Consider the following 16,989-nt stretch of genomic DNA (forward strand, 5'->3'; position numbering starts at 1 on the left):
GCCCCTTCCATCTCTATGATTCTATGCTTGTAGGTTGTGTGTTAGATAAGCTGCTTGGAAGAGGTTGGGGTACCACTCACAAGGGGAAAGATTCCTGATTCTGAATTTGGGGGAGGGGGGGAATTCCATCTAAGCAGCCCAAAGAGTTTACAGGGTGAAATCTACTGGAATATTTGGTGACTAATATAGCAGAGTTTTGCACAGTCACAGAAGCATGATCCTGAGTGCAGTAAAGAAATGGGTCTCCCAAGGCGCAGGCAGGTCCATTTCACATTCATGTGGTAGTCGACCTAGCCCAAGGTCACCCAGCTGGCTGCATGTGGAGGAGCAGGGGCCCAAACGAGTTCTCCAGATCGGCGTTCGCCTCTCTTAACCGCCACACCAACCTGGATCTCTTAGGATGGCAATCTGCCAATGTGTGGAAGGTCCATTTATGAATGGCTTGTCATCCGTTTGTAATTTAAATACTCTTCCCTGCAGTTTCACTTCTTTGGACAAAGAACTTGTCATGATCATTATGCATAAGCCACCTGTAGAAAAGCGTTCCCTGTTTATAGATTTCCTATTAAATTTGCATCTGAAAGGGCCGCTTACTATAGGCTCTGCTGCCACCATGCGGAATGCAAGGACATTCCTATTTGCCTTCAAAGGCATTTCTTAGCTGGGTCTTGGCTGGGTTCCTGCAGTGACTCCAGGGCAGATTCTGCACTTATTTTGTTTTTTCCCCCGCTGTGGATCCTGCTGAATTCAGAGTGATTTGAACTCAGGTCTTCTTCTATCCCCCCCCCCAATAGAAACAGAAAGTGTTCTGCACTTGATTGGGGCAACTCAGAGCAGGGAGGGGAGCCAAGTGCAGCAGGAGGCTCTTTCTTTTCTTAAATTGGAGGGGGGGGACAGGATTCGAGACAGCAGAAGAGGGGGAAACAAATCCCTCTTTCCCCAGGCTCCATGACCCCCCCCCCAAAAAAAATCTCCAATTATTTCCCACTGCAGAGCTGCCAGGTTGGGCTGAGAGAGTATGACTGGCCCCCGGCCACCCGTGTTAGTACAGCAAGGTGTTTAGCTGTGTTTGTCTCTCTGTAGCCGTAGCAAAGATCAAGAGCCCAGGAGCACCTGAAAGGACGACAAAATCAGTGGCAGGGCAGGAATAGGACCAGGAGCTTTCGTGAGACATGGTTGTGCCGCAACTCATGGAAACTCGTACCCCGCCGCAAATTATGTTTGTCTTTAAGGTGCTACTGGACTGTTGCTCTTTTCTACTGCTATAAAGCTTCCAGAACGCAAGTGAACTACTCTGACTGCGAAAAAAATGTTTCCTGATAACTTTGTCACTTCCACTTGATATTCAGCCATCTAATGGAGCGGCTGATTCTGTGAAGGTTCAAGGGATGGCAGGTGACAGTGGATGAGCGAGAGGGCTGTGAGTGTCCTGCATAGTGCAGGGGGTTGGACTAGATGACCCAGGAGGTTCCTTCCAATTCTATGATTCTATCCAATATTCTAAACATAGTTTAAACACCATTACTGCAGGTCCTGTCCTCTGCTGCCAACAGGAACCACACCCTACCATCCTCTAAGTCACAACTTTTCCAGTACTTCAAGAGAGTCATCCTGTCCCCTCTCAGCCTCCTCTTCTCCAGGCTGAACATTCCCAAGTCCCTCAGCCTTTCCTCACAGGGCTTGGTCCCCAGGCCTTGGATCATCTTCATTCCTCTCCTCTACACCCTCTCCATTTTGCCCACGTTCTTTTTGAAGTGAGGCCTCCAGAACTGCACACAGGACTCCAAGTGGGGGCTGACCAATGTGGTATACAGTGGGACTCTGACATCTTGTGATTTTGATGTGATGCCTCTGCTGATTCAGGTCACGGCACCTCACTGGGAGACTTCACAAAACATCCAACTCAGGAAAAGGGTGGCATCACTTCACCTCTTCCTTTGCACTCTCCAGAAATGACTGTTGTTCATACAGATGCCTCATCAAGTACAGCGAAATTCTGGGCCCATGATTATCTGCATCCTCATTGTTCACCTTTTCCTTTGTACGAGATGCTCAGAAAAGAAGCCAGCCATTTCATGTGATCTGCGGGAAGGAACTCTGAAGTTTGTCAAAAGAGACTTAAGGGGGGGGGGATAAGCTAATGTTTAACTCTGCCGGAAACTTTCCCCCTCTTTCACAGACCTGCAACTGATAGAATCTTTAATCGAAAGCAGGGAGGTTTTATTGGAAGGGCTGCAGACAAGGAAACAGCATGACGCGTGGAAACGAAGAACAAACCAAATCCCCCAGCCTTGAGCTCGTCTCCCTTTGGTGTTCCCATCACTGCTTTCTTTTAAAGACCTCTGTGCAAGGAGATAAAAATCCATCTCTGTCGCTTGCAAAATAATTAGGAAGCTCCCGGGGTTCTGCAAGTTTGGAGCGCCAGCCTTTTGGATCCTTTATTGCACCAACAAAATAAGCAGCAGCGAAGGCTTGCCTTTGACAGAAAGCCTGTTCTGTCCGCCAGCCTATCACCCATTCGGCCACACATCTGCCTGTGTGGTGTGGCAAAATCCTCTTTATCGTCCAGCTGGATAACAAACATGAGCAGTGGGCCCATTCTGCACATGTTGGATAACGCATTTTCGATGCACTTTAGAAGTAGATTATCCTGGGCTGAGTCTGCACTTACGTTGTTTATTCCGCTGTGGATCCTGCTGAATTCAGAGTGATTTGAACTCGGGTCTTCCTCTATTCCCCCCTCTCAATTGAAACAGAAAGTGTTCTGCACGTGGTTAGGGAAGCTCAGAAGGGGGGGGAGCCTAGTACAGCAGGACGGAGAAAAAAACCAAGACGCAAATCTCTGCTGAGAGAGGGTAGGGCTTCTGGAGCTTCTGCTGAGAGAAGTTAGGGCTTCCCCTTTAAGGTAAGCTTGCAGCCTGGGAATGAGGAAGCCTTTGAACTGACGCCTTGACCAATCAGGGCTTTCCTACAACGGAGGCTCAGCAGCAAGCAGACAGCTGGCTGCTTTCTCGTGCCAATTTTCAAATATTGAGGGTTATATCCACACTAGGATATTGTGGGGAAAAGGCAGGGTGACTTTGGATCAATCCTGCTTGTTGCAGAGGGAAAATTTAAATCAGACAAAATCAAAATGGAAATCGCATTCAGTGGAGACACCAAGGACTGAATCAACCTGGGACTGGAATAAAAGCTCTGTGCAGATTCAGCCCTGTTCTCCTGCACAGAAAAATCCAACTGCAAAAGCACATTGGAAATACATTATTGGAAATGGGCCCTAGACTGCCTTGGAATGATGAGAACTCACCCCAGGGAAGTGGCATAATTTTTGTTAAAATGGCTTCACAAGCTGTCACATGGTAGGACTATGGGGAAACTTCTGCTGGGGACCTTTTGCGATTCTGCACACATTGCAGTTTCACTGTTCTTTTGCAGCTGGATTTTCCTGTGCAGAACAGGAAGATCTACTTCTGAAGCACAATGAAAGTATTTTATCCAATGTGTGCAGAATGGGCACTTGAGAAAGCTTCTCTTGGGGAAAGTAGCTAATATCAGACCTGGTGGAGGAAGGGTGTGATTGTCCTCAAGAGGAGGAAGAGGAAGGGGAAGAGGAAGAGGAAGAAGAAGAAGAAGAAGAAGAAGAAGAAGAAGAAGAAGAAGAAGAAGAATTGGTTTTTATACCTTGCTTTTCATTGCCGGAAGGAGTCTCAAAGCTCCCTACAATCACCTTCCCTTTCTCTCCCCACAACAGATATCCTGTGAGGTAGGGGAGGCTGTGAGAGCTCCAACAGGACTGTGACTAGCCCAAGGTCACCCAACTGGCTGCATGTGAAGGTGCAAGGAATCAAACCCAGCTCGCCGGATTAGAAGCCACTGCTATTAACCACACTGGCTCTCAGGGAGTGAGTTATAATTTCAGTTGGCAACCCTATTGCATCCTATTTACATCCCATAGGGAGGGCAAAGAACTATTCCACAGTCACCGTTGTGTAACAATAAGGAATGCAATGCCAACTTTTTGCAAAGTTGGATTTTTTTTTAATGTTAGAGGCAAATATTATCTTCAAAAGGTATGATTTCTCTCCCAGCCAGGCTTTCATCTGAAAGGCTGAAAAGAATTCCCAGTAGGGAGTTTTTGCAGCGTTATTTCAGCTTGTTCTCATCTCTATGTCCATGTTTCATTGGCTCTGTAATTCCTTAGCCATAGGGGGCTGGGGACAGTGTAAGGGGGGGGGGGAGGAAATCAGAGCTTTTCCATCACAAAGTTGTACTTTTATAAAGAAAAGGACATCTTTGTGTCGGACTACAGTTTGGTTTCCCTGAGGACAGAGGTGGTCACGGACATTGGAGGTGATTTGAGCTTTTGATTAAGACCCCAGCATGTTACAAGAGTACCGAACTGAACTGAAAACTGAACCAGCAACCCCCCAGAAAACGTCGATTTATATACACAACAAACAATGGATCTTCACATCAGTGCGTGCTATTGGTCCGTTTCAGTTTAAACTGACTGGATCCGGCAGATGGGATCTAGCCACGCATTGGTCAGTTACATTGTAAGCCACGATCCTGCCGAGGACCTCAAGCTCGGTCCTTGGCAGAACTACAGACGCAAACAGCTATAGTTAAGCCCCATGCAACCTAGGGAGTAAAGAAGGATAAAGGATGCAAATGTTAGCGTGTTCCTCTTGAAATGTTGTTAGGTGCTAAGTCGTGTCCAACCCATCGCGACCCCATGGACAATGATCCTCCAGGCCTTCCTGTCCTCTACCATTCCCCAGAGTCCATTTAAGTTTGCTCCCACTGCTCCAGTGACTCCATCCAGCCACCTCATTCTCTGTCGTCCCCTTCTTCTTTTGCCCTCAATCGCTCCCAGCATTAGGCTCTTCTCCAGGGAGTCCTTCCTTCTCATGAGGTGGCCAAAGTATTTGAGTTTCATCTTCAGGATCTGGCCTCCTAAGGAGCAGTCAGGGCTGATCTCCTCTAGGACTGACCGGTTTGTTCGCCTTGCAGTCCAAGGGACTCTCAAGAGTCTTCTCCAGCACCAGAGTTCAAAAGCCTCAATTCTTTGACGCTCGGCCGTCCTTATGGTCCAACTTTCACAGCCATACATCGCAACTGGGAAGACCATAGCCTTGTCTAGATGCACTTTTGTTGGCAGGTTGATGTCTCTGCTTTTTAGGATGCTGTCTAGATTTGCCATAGCTTTCCTCCCCAGGAGCGTCTTTTAATTTCTTTGCTGCAGTCCCCATCTGCAGTGATCTTGGAGCCCAGGAAAACTCTATGGACAGTTTCTCTTGAAATACCCACATTCAAATCCCCATTCAGCAAGAAGTTCCTCAGTTCTCCTCCTAACCTACCCTGCAGGGTTGTCACGAAGCAAAACCCTTAACGGAGACGTGACAGTCATCATCAGTAATCTCTAAACAGCTCTCTCAGAAAATGGCCTTTAGCTATTTTAATGCTGCCTCAGGGGGGAAATACAGCTGACATTCCTCTCCCCTCTAAACACACACAGCACATTATAAAAAATGATAAAATAATTGATATTTTGCTGTCCTAGAACGGTACGCTCTGCTGCCTGGGACAAGTTATTTTATTCCCCCTAGAAGGAGGGTTTCGATATACTGCAAACTAAATATTTTGTATAATATATTTGAGAAATAAATTCTGTTTGAAAAGCACTCTGAAAACAGATGTATTTGTATAGGCCATAATGGATTGCTCAAGATGTGTTTGTTCGACAGAGTCTCGCTTGGCTGAAAATGTGAGCTCTTTCCCCCAATTACTACTATAGTGAATATCACTTTTTGTTACATTATAATTGCGCAGTATATGTCCCCTGACTTCCTTCATTTCATGATTCACTGATGCTGCATTTTACTCCCCCCCCCTTTGTGATTTTCTATATAGACATCCGTCAACTGTAATGGACTTTTGTAGTCCACAAAAGCTTGGCCTACGAAACGGCATTAAACTTTGAAATGGTGTGGGGGTTAGGAGCGGCAGCTTCTAATCCGACAAGCCGGGTTTGATTCCCCATGCCTTCTCATGCAGCCAGCTGAGTGACCTTGGGCTAGTCACAGTCCTAATAGTTCTGTTCTCACAGAGCAGTCCAGTCAGAAGTCTCTCAGCCCCACCTATCTCACAAGGGGCCTGTTGTGGGGAGAGGAAGGGAAGGCAATTGTCAGCCGCTTTGAGACTCCTTCTGGTAGTCAACAATGGAGTATGAAAACCAACTCTTCTTCTATTTTGCCTCAGGTGCCCCAGTGTTTTCCCTAAGGGGAGCTCGAACAAAACAGGAACTGCTGGATTAGGGTCTGTGTGACATGACTGCTCATCTCCAGGCTACAAAGATCAGTTCCCCTGAACAAAATGGATGCTTTAGAAGGTGGACTCTGTAGCACTGCGCCCCACTGAGAGACAATTTGATGTAGTAGTTAAGAGCGGCAGCCTCATATCTGGAGAACTGGGTTCGATTCCCCATTCCTCCTCAGGCAGCCAGCTGGGTGACCTTGGGCCAGTCCCAGTTCTCTCAGAGCTCTCTCAGCCTCATCTACCTCACAAGGGGTCTGTTGTGGAGAGAGGAAAGGAAAGGTGTTTGTAAGTCCCTTTGGGACTCCTTTTGAGTAGTAAAAAGTGAAGTACAGCCGGCTGGCTAGGAGGGCGGTGAAAATGAAATGAAATGAAATGAAATGAAATGAGAAAGAAAGAAAGAAAGAAAGAAAGAAAGAAAGGAAGGAAGGAAGGAAGGAAGGAAGGAAGGAAGGAAGGAAGGAAGGAAGGAAGGAAGAAAGAAAGAAAGAAAGAAAGAAAGAAAGAAAGAAAGAAAGAAAGAAAGAAAGAAAGAAAGAAAGAAAGAGAAAAAGGAAGGAAGGAAGGAATTATACTCTGCTGAGATTCCTCCCGGCCCCGCCCCCAAAGTCTCCCGGTATTTCCCCGCCCGGAGCTGGCAACCCGCCCGACTCCGAGCCCAGCCGGGCCTTGCAGGCCGCCCCGTTGCCGTGGCGACGAGAGAAGCCTGCAGGCCGCGCCGCAACCGCCGCCCGGGGCAGGGCAGGGCGGGCAGGGCAGGCGGGGATGGGGCGCGGCGGCCTCCGCGGCGGGAGGACCAGAGGCTTGTGGGGCTGTCGGGCTCCTTCCCCGCCGCAGTAAGCAGCAGCCGAGCCGGGGAAGGCAGGCAGGCAGGAAGCGCCTCCTCCAGCGCCCCGCAGGTAAACCCCGCCGCCCTCTGCCTTTCTCTGCTGCCCAGAGGCCGGCGGTCACTCCTCGGCATCTGTGTATGCTCAGAGGCACGCTTGTTCCCTCTCTCTCTCTCTCAAAGAGCCTAGCCGTTCTCTTGCAGACCAGCCCGGCCACCCGCTGGGACCCGCTCCCCTTTGGCCAGGAGTTTTTAAAATCGATTTCACAGGTACATTTTGGGTAATGCGCTTTCCCTGCACTTTAGAGGCAGGTTTTCCAGTTTCCCACAGGTAATCCTGCCGTGTTACCCAAGGTGGGCGGAGGGAGCCTGTGGGTAATTTTACACATGCTAAGGGGGAGTCAAACTGCAGCCCTCCAGATGCCCATGGAATACAATTCCCATGAGCCCCTGAAATGACCTGGCTTATCTCAGTGTTTGGAATAGCTTAATCATTCTTTAAGCAGGTTTAGTCAAACTGTGGCCCTCCAGATGTCCATGGACTACAATTCCCATGAGCCCCTGCCAGCAAATGCTGGCAGGGGCTCATGGGAATTGTAGTCCATGGACATCTGGAGGGCCGCAGTTTGACTACCCCTGCGCTAAATAATGTGTTTGAATCCACTCAAGTGACTGTTTGCATGTGGATTTTGCACTTTTGCACGCAGGAAAATCCAGTTGCAATGTGCCGTGAACGTGAATGGAAAGGGTGTTTTTGAACTTGGGGTGTGGGGGGGGGGGATTAACTGAAAAGAGGTTTTTAGGGGTTAAATGTAGCCTGGTGGAAACCCTCCCCCCTTTCTCCTTTTAGCCCCACTATTCTTTAAACGCAATGGATACTAAAGAGTTTAGGATCACTGCACATTTGTCGTGGCAAAAAGGTTTCTGGGGCCAAAGCTAGGGATGGCAGCTCTGCTTTGGGAAATTCCTGAAGATTTGGAGGGCGGAGCAGGTCCCTGGCCCCCAGCTGGAGATAGGGGTTGCTAGATCCGGGTTGAGAATCATAGAAACGTAAAGCTGGAAGGGCCCATAGAGGCCATCTAGTCCAACCCCCTGCTCTGTACAGGATCACCCTAAAGCATCTATGAGAAGCATCTTTCCAGCTGCAGCTTAAAGACCACCAGGGAGCAGGAGCTCCCCACCTCCTTAGGCAGCCGATTTCACTGCTGAACTACTCTGACAGTGAATTTATTTTTCCTGATATATATCCATACCAGGTTGGCAGGTTGGCTGCCTTAGCCAAAGTGCACATTAACTTAGCGATCCCCAACCTGTGTGCCGCGGACCACATGTGGTCCTTCGACTAATTGGAGGTGGGCCGCCAAGGATGCCTTCTCCTCCCCTTGGCCCTTTACTCCACTCCCCCCCCCCGCCCTTTACAACACACTTTGGGTGTCCTTGTCTCCCATCACTCCCAGATGGGACTATCTCGTTGCAGAGAAACAAGCTCAGGGTTCCCATTGATTTGTCATTGTCATGAGTTAAAATTTCCATGAGAATAAAATGTTCCTGATGTTCATTGTTGTGGCGTGTCTGTATCTTATTTTGAAGGCAGGTTTAAACATTACCATAGCAATCAGAGAGCGTTAGGGCAGTGGTTGAGAGTAGAATAGTAAACTACCCCTCTCACCGGGCCTCAGTAAAAGGCGTTGAGTGGTCCCCGGTGAGTGGTCCCCGGCGTTGAGTGGTCCCCGGCGATAAAAAGGTTGGGGACCACTGCATTAACTTATGCAGATACCTCAGCGGGCATGACTCTGTAGTCCTATAATTTGGGAGTGAAACACATTGAATGCAAGGGGACCGGCTCAGGAGTAAACATGCGTAAAACTGCATTGCCAGTCTCTCTCTGACTCATTCTGAGTAGTTCTATAAAATAATGCATAAAGTTAGTAAAGAGAAGGGGGTACCTTTACAAAAACAACATGTTAAGGTGGGCGTAGTGCTAGAGCACCCGCTTTCTATGCAGAAGATGCCCCCCTCCCAGTGCCCATGATCTCCATTTAAAAGGCACAGATCATAGGTGTGGTGAAACACCCCAAAAGCATACATGGAAATGTCCCCCGTTTCTAGAATTACACAGGAGATGCTCTTCTGGATCTGACCTGGTGGTCCATGTATTCCAGCATCCAGAGCTGGCCAACCTGTAGCTCTCCAAATATCTATGGACTATAATTCCCATGAGCCCCTGCCAGCATGTTCTGGCAGAGGCTCATGGTGATTGTAGTCTATGGACATCTGGAGAGCTACAATTTGGCCAGCCCTGCAAGAGATCCGGTCAGAGTTGGTGAGATCCGCTGTGGGTCCCGACTGGTAACAAACTGGCAAAGGAAGATGAATAGTGTACATTGATGCCTTGAGCAATAAACAAGATGAAATCTAGATTCTCAACCTGCAGGGAATTCCCCCGCCTCCTAATACAACCCCACCTTCATCTCTCAAGATTACTTCGAACAGAGAGAGGACAGGCAATAATATTGTGGCCGGTATTGCCATGTATCCCTTACGGACTGCAAAGAATACAGCCATGTGCCATGTCTCTTTTGCTACATTTCTACAACATCCTAAATCCAGAAGTAGCTTTTAAAAAAATGCAAGTAGACAAGCGTATATTGCTGCTCAATTTATTTCCTAGCTGTAAAAAATAAAATAGGATAAATGATTCTGGGTTCTTTCTTATGAACTACCCAAAAAAAAAAAGCAACCTACTGCTGAGCCTCCTTTAGTGATAATACCAAGCGTTTCAAATATAAGACTCGTTTTTGTGTTAAGCGCTCAGTGGTATTTTGGTTTGTATAGTGTGTTTCATATCCATTTTCTGCCAGACAAAGCCATGGTTAACATTGAAAGCTCGCATTTACTTATTCTAATGGTAGATTCAGCCTTTCCTGCTTTGATTTTGTTATTTGATTTAGTGTGTGTCAAAGAATGGGTGTACGACTACCTTATAGCTGCCGTTGCCCAGCATGAAAGGCAGTGGCTTCTAAAGTTTTTCTGGGAATTGCACTTTGATGATGATGCTGAGAATTATGTTAAAATTAAAAAAGGAATCTTTTGGCATGCTGAATGCTAACAGCCATATCACAGCAGATCCATCAGAAACCTAAGCTGTGTCCTCAGAAGGCAAAGCTATATATGCATATACCAGCCTTTTTCAACTTTGTACCTTTGAGAAACCCCCGAAACATTCTTCAGGCTTTAAGAAACCCCAAAAGCGGCGTGCTTGTGCAAGATATGGTTGGAAAGCATAGCTGTAGACACGCCCACCCAGGGCCTCTCCTTTTCACCCCATTTAGACCTATCACTGGCCATGGGGGGGGGAGGTGAGTCACCATGACCATACATGGTCATATCTACTACAAGTACAATGATATAGGCTAGATATCAGGGGGGGAAATTCACGGTCAGAGTAGTTCAGCAGTGGAATAGGCTGCTTAAGGAGATGGTGAGCTCCCCCTCACTGGCAGTCTTCAAGCAAAGGTTGGATACACACTTTTCTTGGATGCTTTAGGATGCTTTGGGCTGATCCTGCGTTGAGCAGGGGGTTGGACTAGATGGCCTGTATGGCCCCTTCCAACTCTGTGATTCTATGATATCACCCAAATAAAATTTTAAAATATATTAAAAAATAATTAAACCCCACCTATTCAGGAAACCCTTCCAGGGCCCCCAAGAAACCCCAGGGTTTCACAAAACCCTAGTTGAGAAAGTCTGCCATACAGACCCAGTAATCGAAACTGTAAACTCCAGGGGGAAAAGAAAATGCAAAGCAAGAAGTATTGTTGTTGTTATGTGCGAAGTCGTGTCCGACCTAGGACAAGTCTGTGGATATTTATGACTCAGATTTCTTGGACTGCCAGTGTGGCATGGGGTTTGAACGTCAAACTAGGATCTCAGAAACCCAGATTTAAATTCCCACTTTGCCATGGAAGCTCATGGGCCAGTCACATGCCTAACCAACTCACAGAATTGCTGGGATGATAAGAAGGGAAGAATGTTATAAGCGGCTTTGGGTGCCCATTGGGGAGAAAAGTGACATATAAGTCTTAAGGTACCACAAGACTGCTTTTTTTTTGTTTCACTGGACAATCTAGAGAGCCTTTCTAGAACCTCTAGTCCTGGCCCCCTCCCCATTTTGTGGAATTCCAGATCCATTTTCGGGAAATCCAGGGGATCTCACCTTTTTTGAGACTCTGGGCACCTTTGGAATTTTGTTGTATGAGGCAAAGCGGCGGTAGAGAAAAGTGGCATATAAGAACCAACTCTTCTTCTTCACTAATATCAGGGCTCCCTCAGCCTCACCTCCCTCACAGGGTGTCTGTTGTGGGGAGAAGAGAGGGAAGGGGATTGTAAGCCGCTTTGAGACTCCTTCGGATAGAGAAATGCGGCATATAAGAACAAATTCTTCTTCTTCTTCTTCTTCTTCTTCTTCTTCTTCTTCTTCTTCTTCTTCTTCTTCTTCTTCTTCTTCTTCTTCTTCTTCTTCTTCTTCATAAGCAGCTCTATTCCCATGCCACAGAGCCACACCTCTAGAAAGCTTCTTCTGTTAATTTTTGCTTGCTGCATAAATGAGTAAATTAAAAAGCTTTTCTCCTTTGGTTTACATAGCTTGAACAAGTCCTGAAATGGAGAAGAAATTAGAGGTTCTACAGGAACAAATCATGGCGAGGTAAGTTCTCCATCTTCTGCCTTTTACGTATGTGTGTGTGTGTGTGTTCAAAACAGGTCAGCACCGTTTGATTCTCCTTTAGTGGTCCTTTCATGGAGGAAGCCCCAGCAAGCTCCGCAAGGCATCCTAGAGCATCGCTTGAAAAACTTTCCTGTGACACCTGTGCAGGCAGATGGTGTGAGATCACCTTTGGGGTAGGCCTAAGGAGGGATGTGTTTCCCAAAAAACCCAGCCGAGGAACTCAGCAAAACTCGTTTGCTTTCCCGGAAATTGCCCAAGAGCAAATCCGTTCCTGTTCAATAAATAAAGCTTACGTCATGGTGGCTGTGGCCCCCAGGATTATGGACAGATCCCCCAAAAGATATTGCATTAAAATACGGAAGACTGCCGTCTCTTAGAAGTCTTGTGTAAAATCGGCCAGATCTTATTTAAAATTGAGTAGGACTGCCAGGAGGGCTTTCATGTTCTGCTTTCCTTCCTCCAGGGGTCTCGAGGGATGATTCTGCGTTCCCTCTAACTGCTTCTTCATAGCATTCTTAGGAGGTGGAGGAGAGAAAAGGCTGCCTGTTGAGGAGTGGGGGGGGGGGTGCCTCCAGCCCTACGTTCACTTGCTCCAGAAGAGAAGCTGGTTGGGGGCTGGCCTTGTCCAGGCACTGTTGGGGCAGGCAGCCCAAGCAGAGGCGATGGGGAAGGGAACAAGGCTGAGGCCATGCCCTGAAATGCATCTGCAGCAGCCTCAGAGCCCAGCGGGCCCAAAGCATTCTTCAGGAGGGAGGTGGGGTTCAGGCAGCAGGCTGGGCCTGGAACAGGCTAGAGGAAGAGGGCAATGGCAGCAGAGCAGCCATTTTGGGAGAGGGCAGAGGAAGGGAGGGCTAGTGTGGCCAGTCCTCCCCCCCCCCCACCTACTGGACATTGGAGTGGGATAGGAGGGTAAGGTGGGAAACTCCTGGAAATTTGGAGGTGGAGAATGGGGACACCATAGACTCCACCCTCCAAAGCATCTATTTTCTCCAGGGAAACCAATCATAGAATCATAGAATCATAGAGGTGGAAGGGACCTCCTGGGTCATCTAGTCCAACCCCCTGCACTATGCAGGACACTCACATCCCAATCGCTCTACTGTAACCTGCCACCCCTTTGCCTTCACAGAATCAGCCTTTCCATCAGAGCCTCTGTTTAAAAATTTCCAAAGATGGGGAACCCACCACCTCCTGAGAAAGCCTGTTCCACTGAGAAACCTCTCTAACTGTCAGGAACTTCTCCCAGATGTTTAGATGGAATCTCTGTAGCCTGGAGATGAGCTGTAATTCCAGAGGATCCCTAGGTCCCACCTGGAGGCTGGCATCCCTAGGGAGGACCGAGACAGGGAGGTCATAGGCAGGGCCAGTTTATCTATGTTGTACACGTAGCGCATGCTGTGGATGGACCCCGCATTTCCAGGGACCCCATGCTGTGCCTCCTCCTCCACGGAACAGGGCTGTAGCCTCTCTCTTGCCCCCTTTCCCCTATTTAAGGACATTCACAGTGATACTCCTTTCCTTTAAGGACATTCACAGTGATACTCATAATAATAATAATAATAATAATAATAATAATAATAATAATAATAATAATAATAATACTTTCCACTGGGGGGGCCCTTCCATCCCCAGTCTAACTTCCCCCACTGCAACTGAATTCTGATAGGCCCCCGCAAATCTATAAACTGGCTCTGGTGCTATGGGCCCAGCAAATCCTTAGACCACTTCTGGTCATAGGCCCACTCACCAATCCTAAAGAGAGAGCCCTGGAGAGATTTGGGGTCCGCTCACTTGCAGCAAACCCTTATTAGACTGAACCCGGAAGAAGGGACAGACTACTCCCAAGATACTGGGGGAGAAGTACCTAGCAGGACCACAAGAGGGAGCAAGGTGGAGTTGACCCCGTTCTGTTGCCCTAAAATTGACTTTTCTAAGGGCAGGGCCCGGAAAATGGGAAACTGGGCACCACAGCACAAGTCTCTGTTCCGTCACCAGTGGAAGCTGGCACTGCTCAACAGTTATCCAGCAAACTTCATGGGGGGCTGAGGATTTGGCCCACAGTCTCCCTGGTTGGAGACTATCCACAGCACTACACTGGTTTTGGGGGGCCCAATTTGGCTGCCCGGTCTCTGGCTGGCAATCCCTGGTCTACAGCCTCAGCACTCTTGTCATGCAGTCTTGCTCGCTGCTACTCTCTTTCTTTCCACCTGGCATTCCGTTCCCTACCTATTTCAGCAGAAGAGAGGATGGATGCATAAGGAAGAAGTTATTGTAGTTGCCTAGCAACCGGGCCAGCCAAGGATTCCTCCTGCAGTTGCTATGAAACCACAACATGCTTTGTCCTTTCCCCTCCACAGAACCAGGAACTAGCAGCATGGACCAACCGATTTTCATTAAGGGAGTGTGAGGCGGTTATGGAAAGTTTTGCGTCTCTAAACATTCCCTTATTCTAAGGTTTATGCCAGAACCATTTCTCTTCAGCCAGGCTGTGCTTCCATGTACCGTAGCCTCTTCTTTCATGGACTTGTGCCGCCGATGACCATTCTCCAGCCAGTCAAAACGAATTCTTTCCGGATCCCTTCTTTGTTAAGGCAGACTATAAATCCCAGAATAAATGTTTTAAAACATTTTTAAAAATGGGTTATGGAATTTGTACGTTCTGTTCAGAATCTAGCATAATGTTAGGATCTATATTCTTTATAATGAAGAGTAGTAAGGAAGAAGAAGAAGAAGAAGAAGGAGAAGAAGAAGAAGAAGAAGAAGAAGAAGAAGAGTTGGTTCTTATACGCTGCTTTTCTCTGCCCGAAGGAGGCTCAAAGCGGCTTACATTCGCTTTCCCTTTCTTCTCCCCACAACAGACACCCTGTGAGGTGGGTGAGGCTGAGAGAGCCCTGATATTACTGAAGAAGAAGAAGAATTGGTTCTTATATGCGGCTTTTCTCTACCCAAAGGAGTCTCAAAGCGGCTTATAGTCATCTTTCCTTTCCTCTCCCCACAACAGACATCCTGTGAAGGAGGTGAGGCTGAGAGAGCCTTGATATTACTGAAAAAGAAGAAGAGTTGGTTCTTATATGCCACTTTTCTCTACCCAAAGGAGTCTCAAAGTGGCTTACAGTCACCTTCCGTTTCCTCTCCCCATAACACAGTGGTCCCCAACCTTTCTGAGGCTGGGGACCGGCAGGGCAACGGGCCGGGCCCGCGCATGCGCAAATGCGTCATGCGCGGCTGAAATCGCGCGTGCGCGTCACTTCCGTGCATGCGTGCATGCGCAAAAGTGCCACGCATGCGCGATTTCGGCCACGCATGGCGCATGGCGCATTCGCGCATGCGTGATGCGCGGGCACGGCCCAGACTTACTCTCCCTGCCCTCCCGCAGTAAGAAGCTTCCCGGGTCGCAAGCTTGCGGCCTGGGAAGTTTTTTACTGCGGGGGGGGGGGCGGGGAGAGGGAGCCGCGGCCTGGCGCCATGGCCTTCGCGGCCCGGCACCGGGCCGCGGGCCGCAGGTTGGGGACCACTGCCATAACAGACACCCTGTGAGGTGGGTGAGGCTGAGAGAGCCCTGATATCACAGCTCAGTCAGAACAGTTTTATCAGTGCTGTGGCGAGCCCAAGGTCACCCAGCTGGCTGCATGTGGGGGAGCGCAGAATCGAACCTGGCATGCCAGATTAGAAGTCTGCACTCCTAACCACTACACCAAGCTGACTTTTTTATCAATTGAAAAGTCTCTTTGTGGCTAGAATCTCAACGGCTCTTTTGGTTGGCCCCCTCAGACAGACTTGATTACCAAAATAGTTTTTTTTTAATTATTTTTTATTTTAATAGACATAGAAAGTAAAACATAACAGTGACATCAAAAGAAAAATGAAAAACCAATTAACAACCACAAAACAATCCCGCCCTTTAAAGATTCATTTCAAGGAGTCTTTGAAATATGTGCCCCTTCCCCGTACCTATGCTTCTCAGAACTGGAGCTATTTTCTAAGACAAATGCAATACTTATACAGCGCTTTTCCTGAGTATATTCAGAGCTTCATGTACAGCATCTCAATCATTCTTATGCCAAGCCTGTAGGAGTTGGATTTTCTAACTATAGACTGAGTGAACGTTGTATTCGTGCCTGACCTTTGAGGAAACCAACCATGCACCAATGCCATCTGCTACAGCGGTGACCCTGGTTGCCTGTGACCCTTGTCCTTTCCATCTCTAAACAGGACACAGTCATCAGTAGCATCTCCACCGGCTTAACCAGGAAAAGTGGCTCGGAAGGCTGAATAAAATTAAATATGTATAGCTTCTGTAGATCTCATCTCACCTGGTTTCTCACCATCTGCAGTCTTATTAACCTCAGCGGCACGATGTAGGCGTCGCTCCCGTATCTGAGAAAAACTTAACCGTCAGGAACGAGAGGAGAATGTGAAATAGTCATCCGTGTGTACCTCAAGCAACACCGTCGGTATAGCGGAACCGTTCCAGAAGGAAAGAACATCAAGACGCTCTTTCAAAGGGATAAGCGAAATCTATTAAAGACGGTCGACGCTTGAGGAGTGAACGTTTCGGTTTATTAGTCAAACCAAGAAGCAATAACGTGGCTTGCTGCTGCCTCTAATGAAGAGGGCATCCTTAATTGACCCATACGTCTTGCCGAAATTACATTACGCCAAGGACAGTCCAAGCAAAAGAGACTTCTTTTGTTTAATTTCTTCGGCATGAGTAACCTTCTTAATTAGGAAGCGCTGCAGTCTGGAAATTGCACGGCGACACCGTCCCCCGCCCCCCGCCCCCCGTCAAATGAATCTTGTGAACTTTGTAAAGGATTACTTCAATACGATAATTCAGAAGCCTTAAAAAAAAAAACGAGTAAAATGAATGGGGGAATCCACAAGGAATTGTCAGGGATAGGAAACCCTATTTTCTACCCTCCCAACCAGTTCCAGCTTTTCTTCCTCCCTGCGTCTGCCACCAGCTGCAACACTGGCTCTCACCTCACCCTCTGTCCTCAGCCTCCAGTTCCTCTTTCCTCCCTTGTCCTACTGGCCATCACTGTGGCCTCGTCCTGCTGGTCCCCATGCCAGTTTCCATGCAGCCCCTACTCTGGCAGCCCAAGCTCCTCAGATCTCGGAA

At 48.0% G+C, this 16,989-nt stretch overlaps 2 protein-coding genes across 4 annotated transcripts in view; one reads left to right on the forward strand and one right to left on the reverse strand.

The window, feature by feature from the left end:
- The window catches only part of SLC36A4 (solute carrier family 36 member 4), a 94,795-nt gene extending 80,683 nt beyond the window's left edge, over window positions 1–14,112 (reverse strand). The window contains exon 1 of the mRNA XM_077341439.1: window positions 14,094–14,112. The gene's annotated coding sequence lies outside the window, so the exon portion shown is untranslated. The remainder of the gene's footprint in view (window positions 1–14,093) is intronic.
- Window positions 7,008–16,989, forward strand: part of DEUP1 (deuterosome assembly protein 1) — a 71,760-nt gene continuing 61,778 nt past the window's right edge. For 2 of the 3 annotated variants that reach the window (XM_077341433.1, XM_077341435.1), the window contains exons 1-2: window positions 7,008–7,214; window positions 11,786–11,846. In XM_077341433.1, the coding sequence (XP_077197548.1) occupies window positions 11,803–11,846 (44 nt within the window). In that variant the 5' untranslated portion in view covers window positions 7,008–7,214; window positions 11,786–11,802. The remainder of the gene's footprint in view (window positions 7,215–11,785; window positions 11,847–16,989) is intronic. The other variant, XM_077341434.1, reaches the window with a different exon arrangement.

This window comes from Paroedura picta, chromosome 6, assembly GCF_049243985.1.
Source record: "Paroedura picta isolate Pp20150507F chromosome 6, Ppicta_v3.0, whole genome shotgun sequence".
NCBI lineage: Eukaryota > Metazoa > Chordata > Lepidosauria > Squamata > Gekkonidae > Paroedura > Paroedura picta.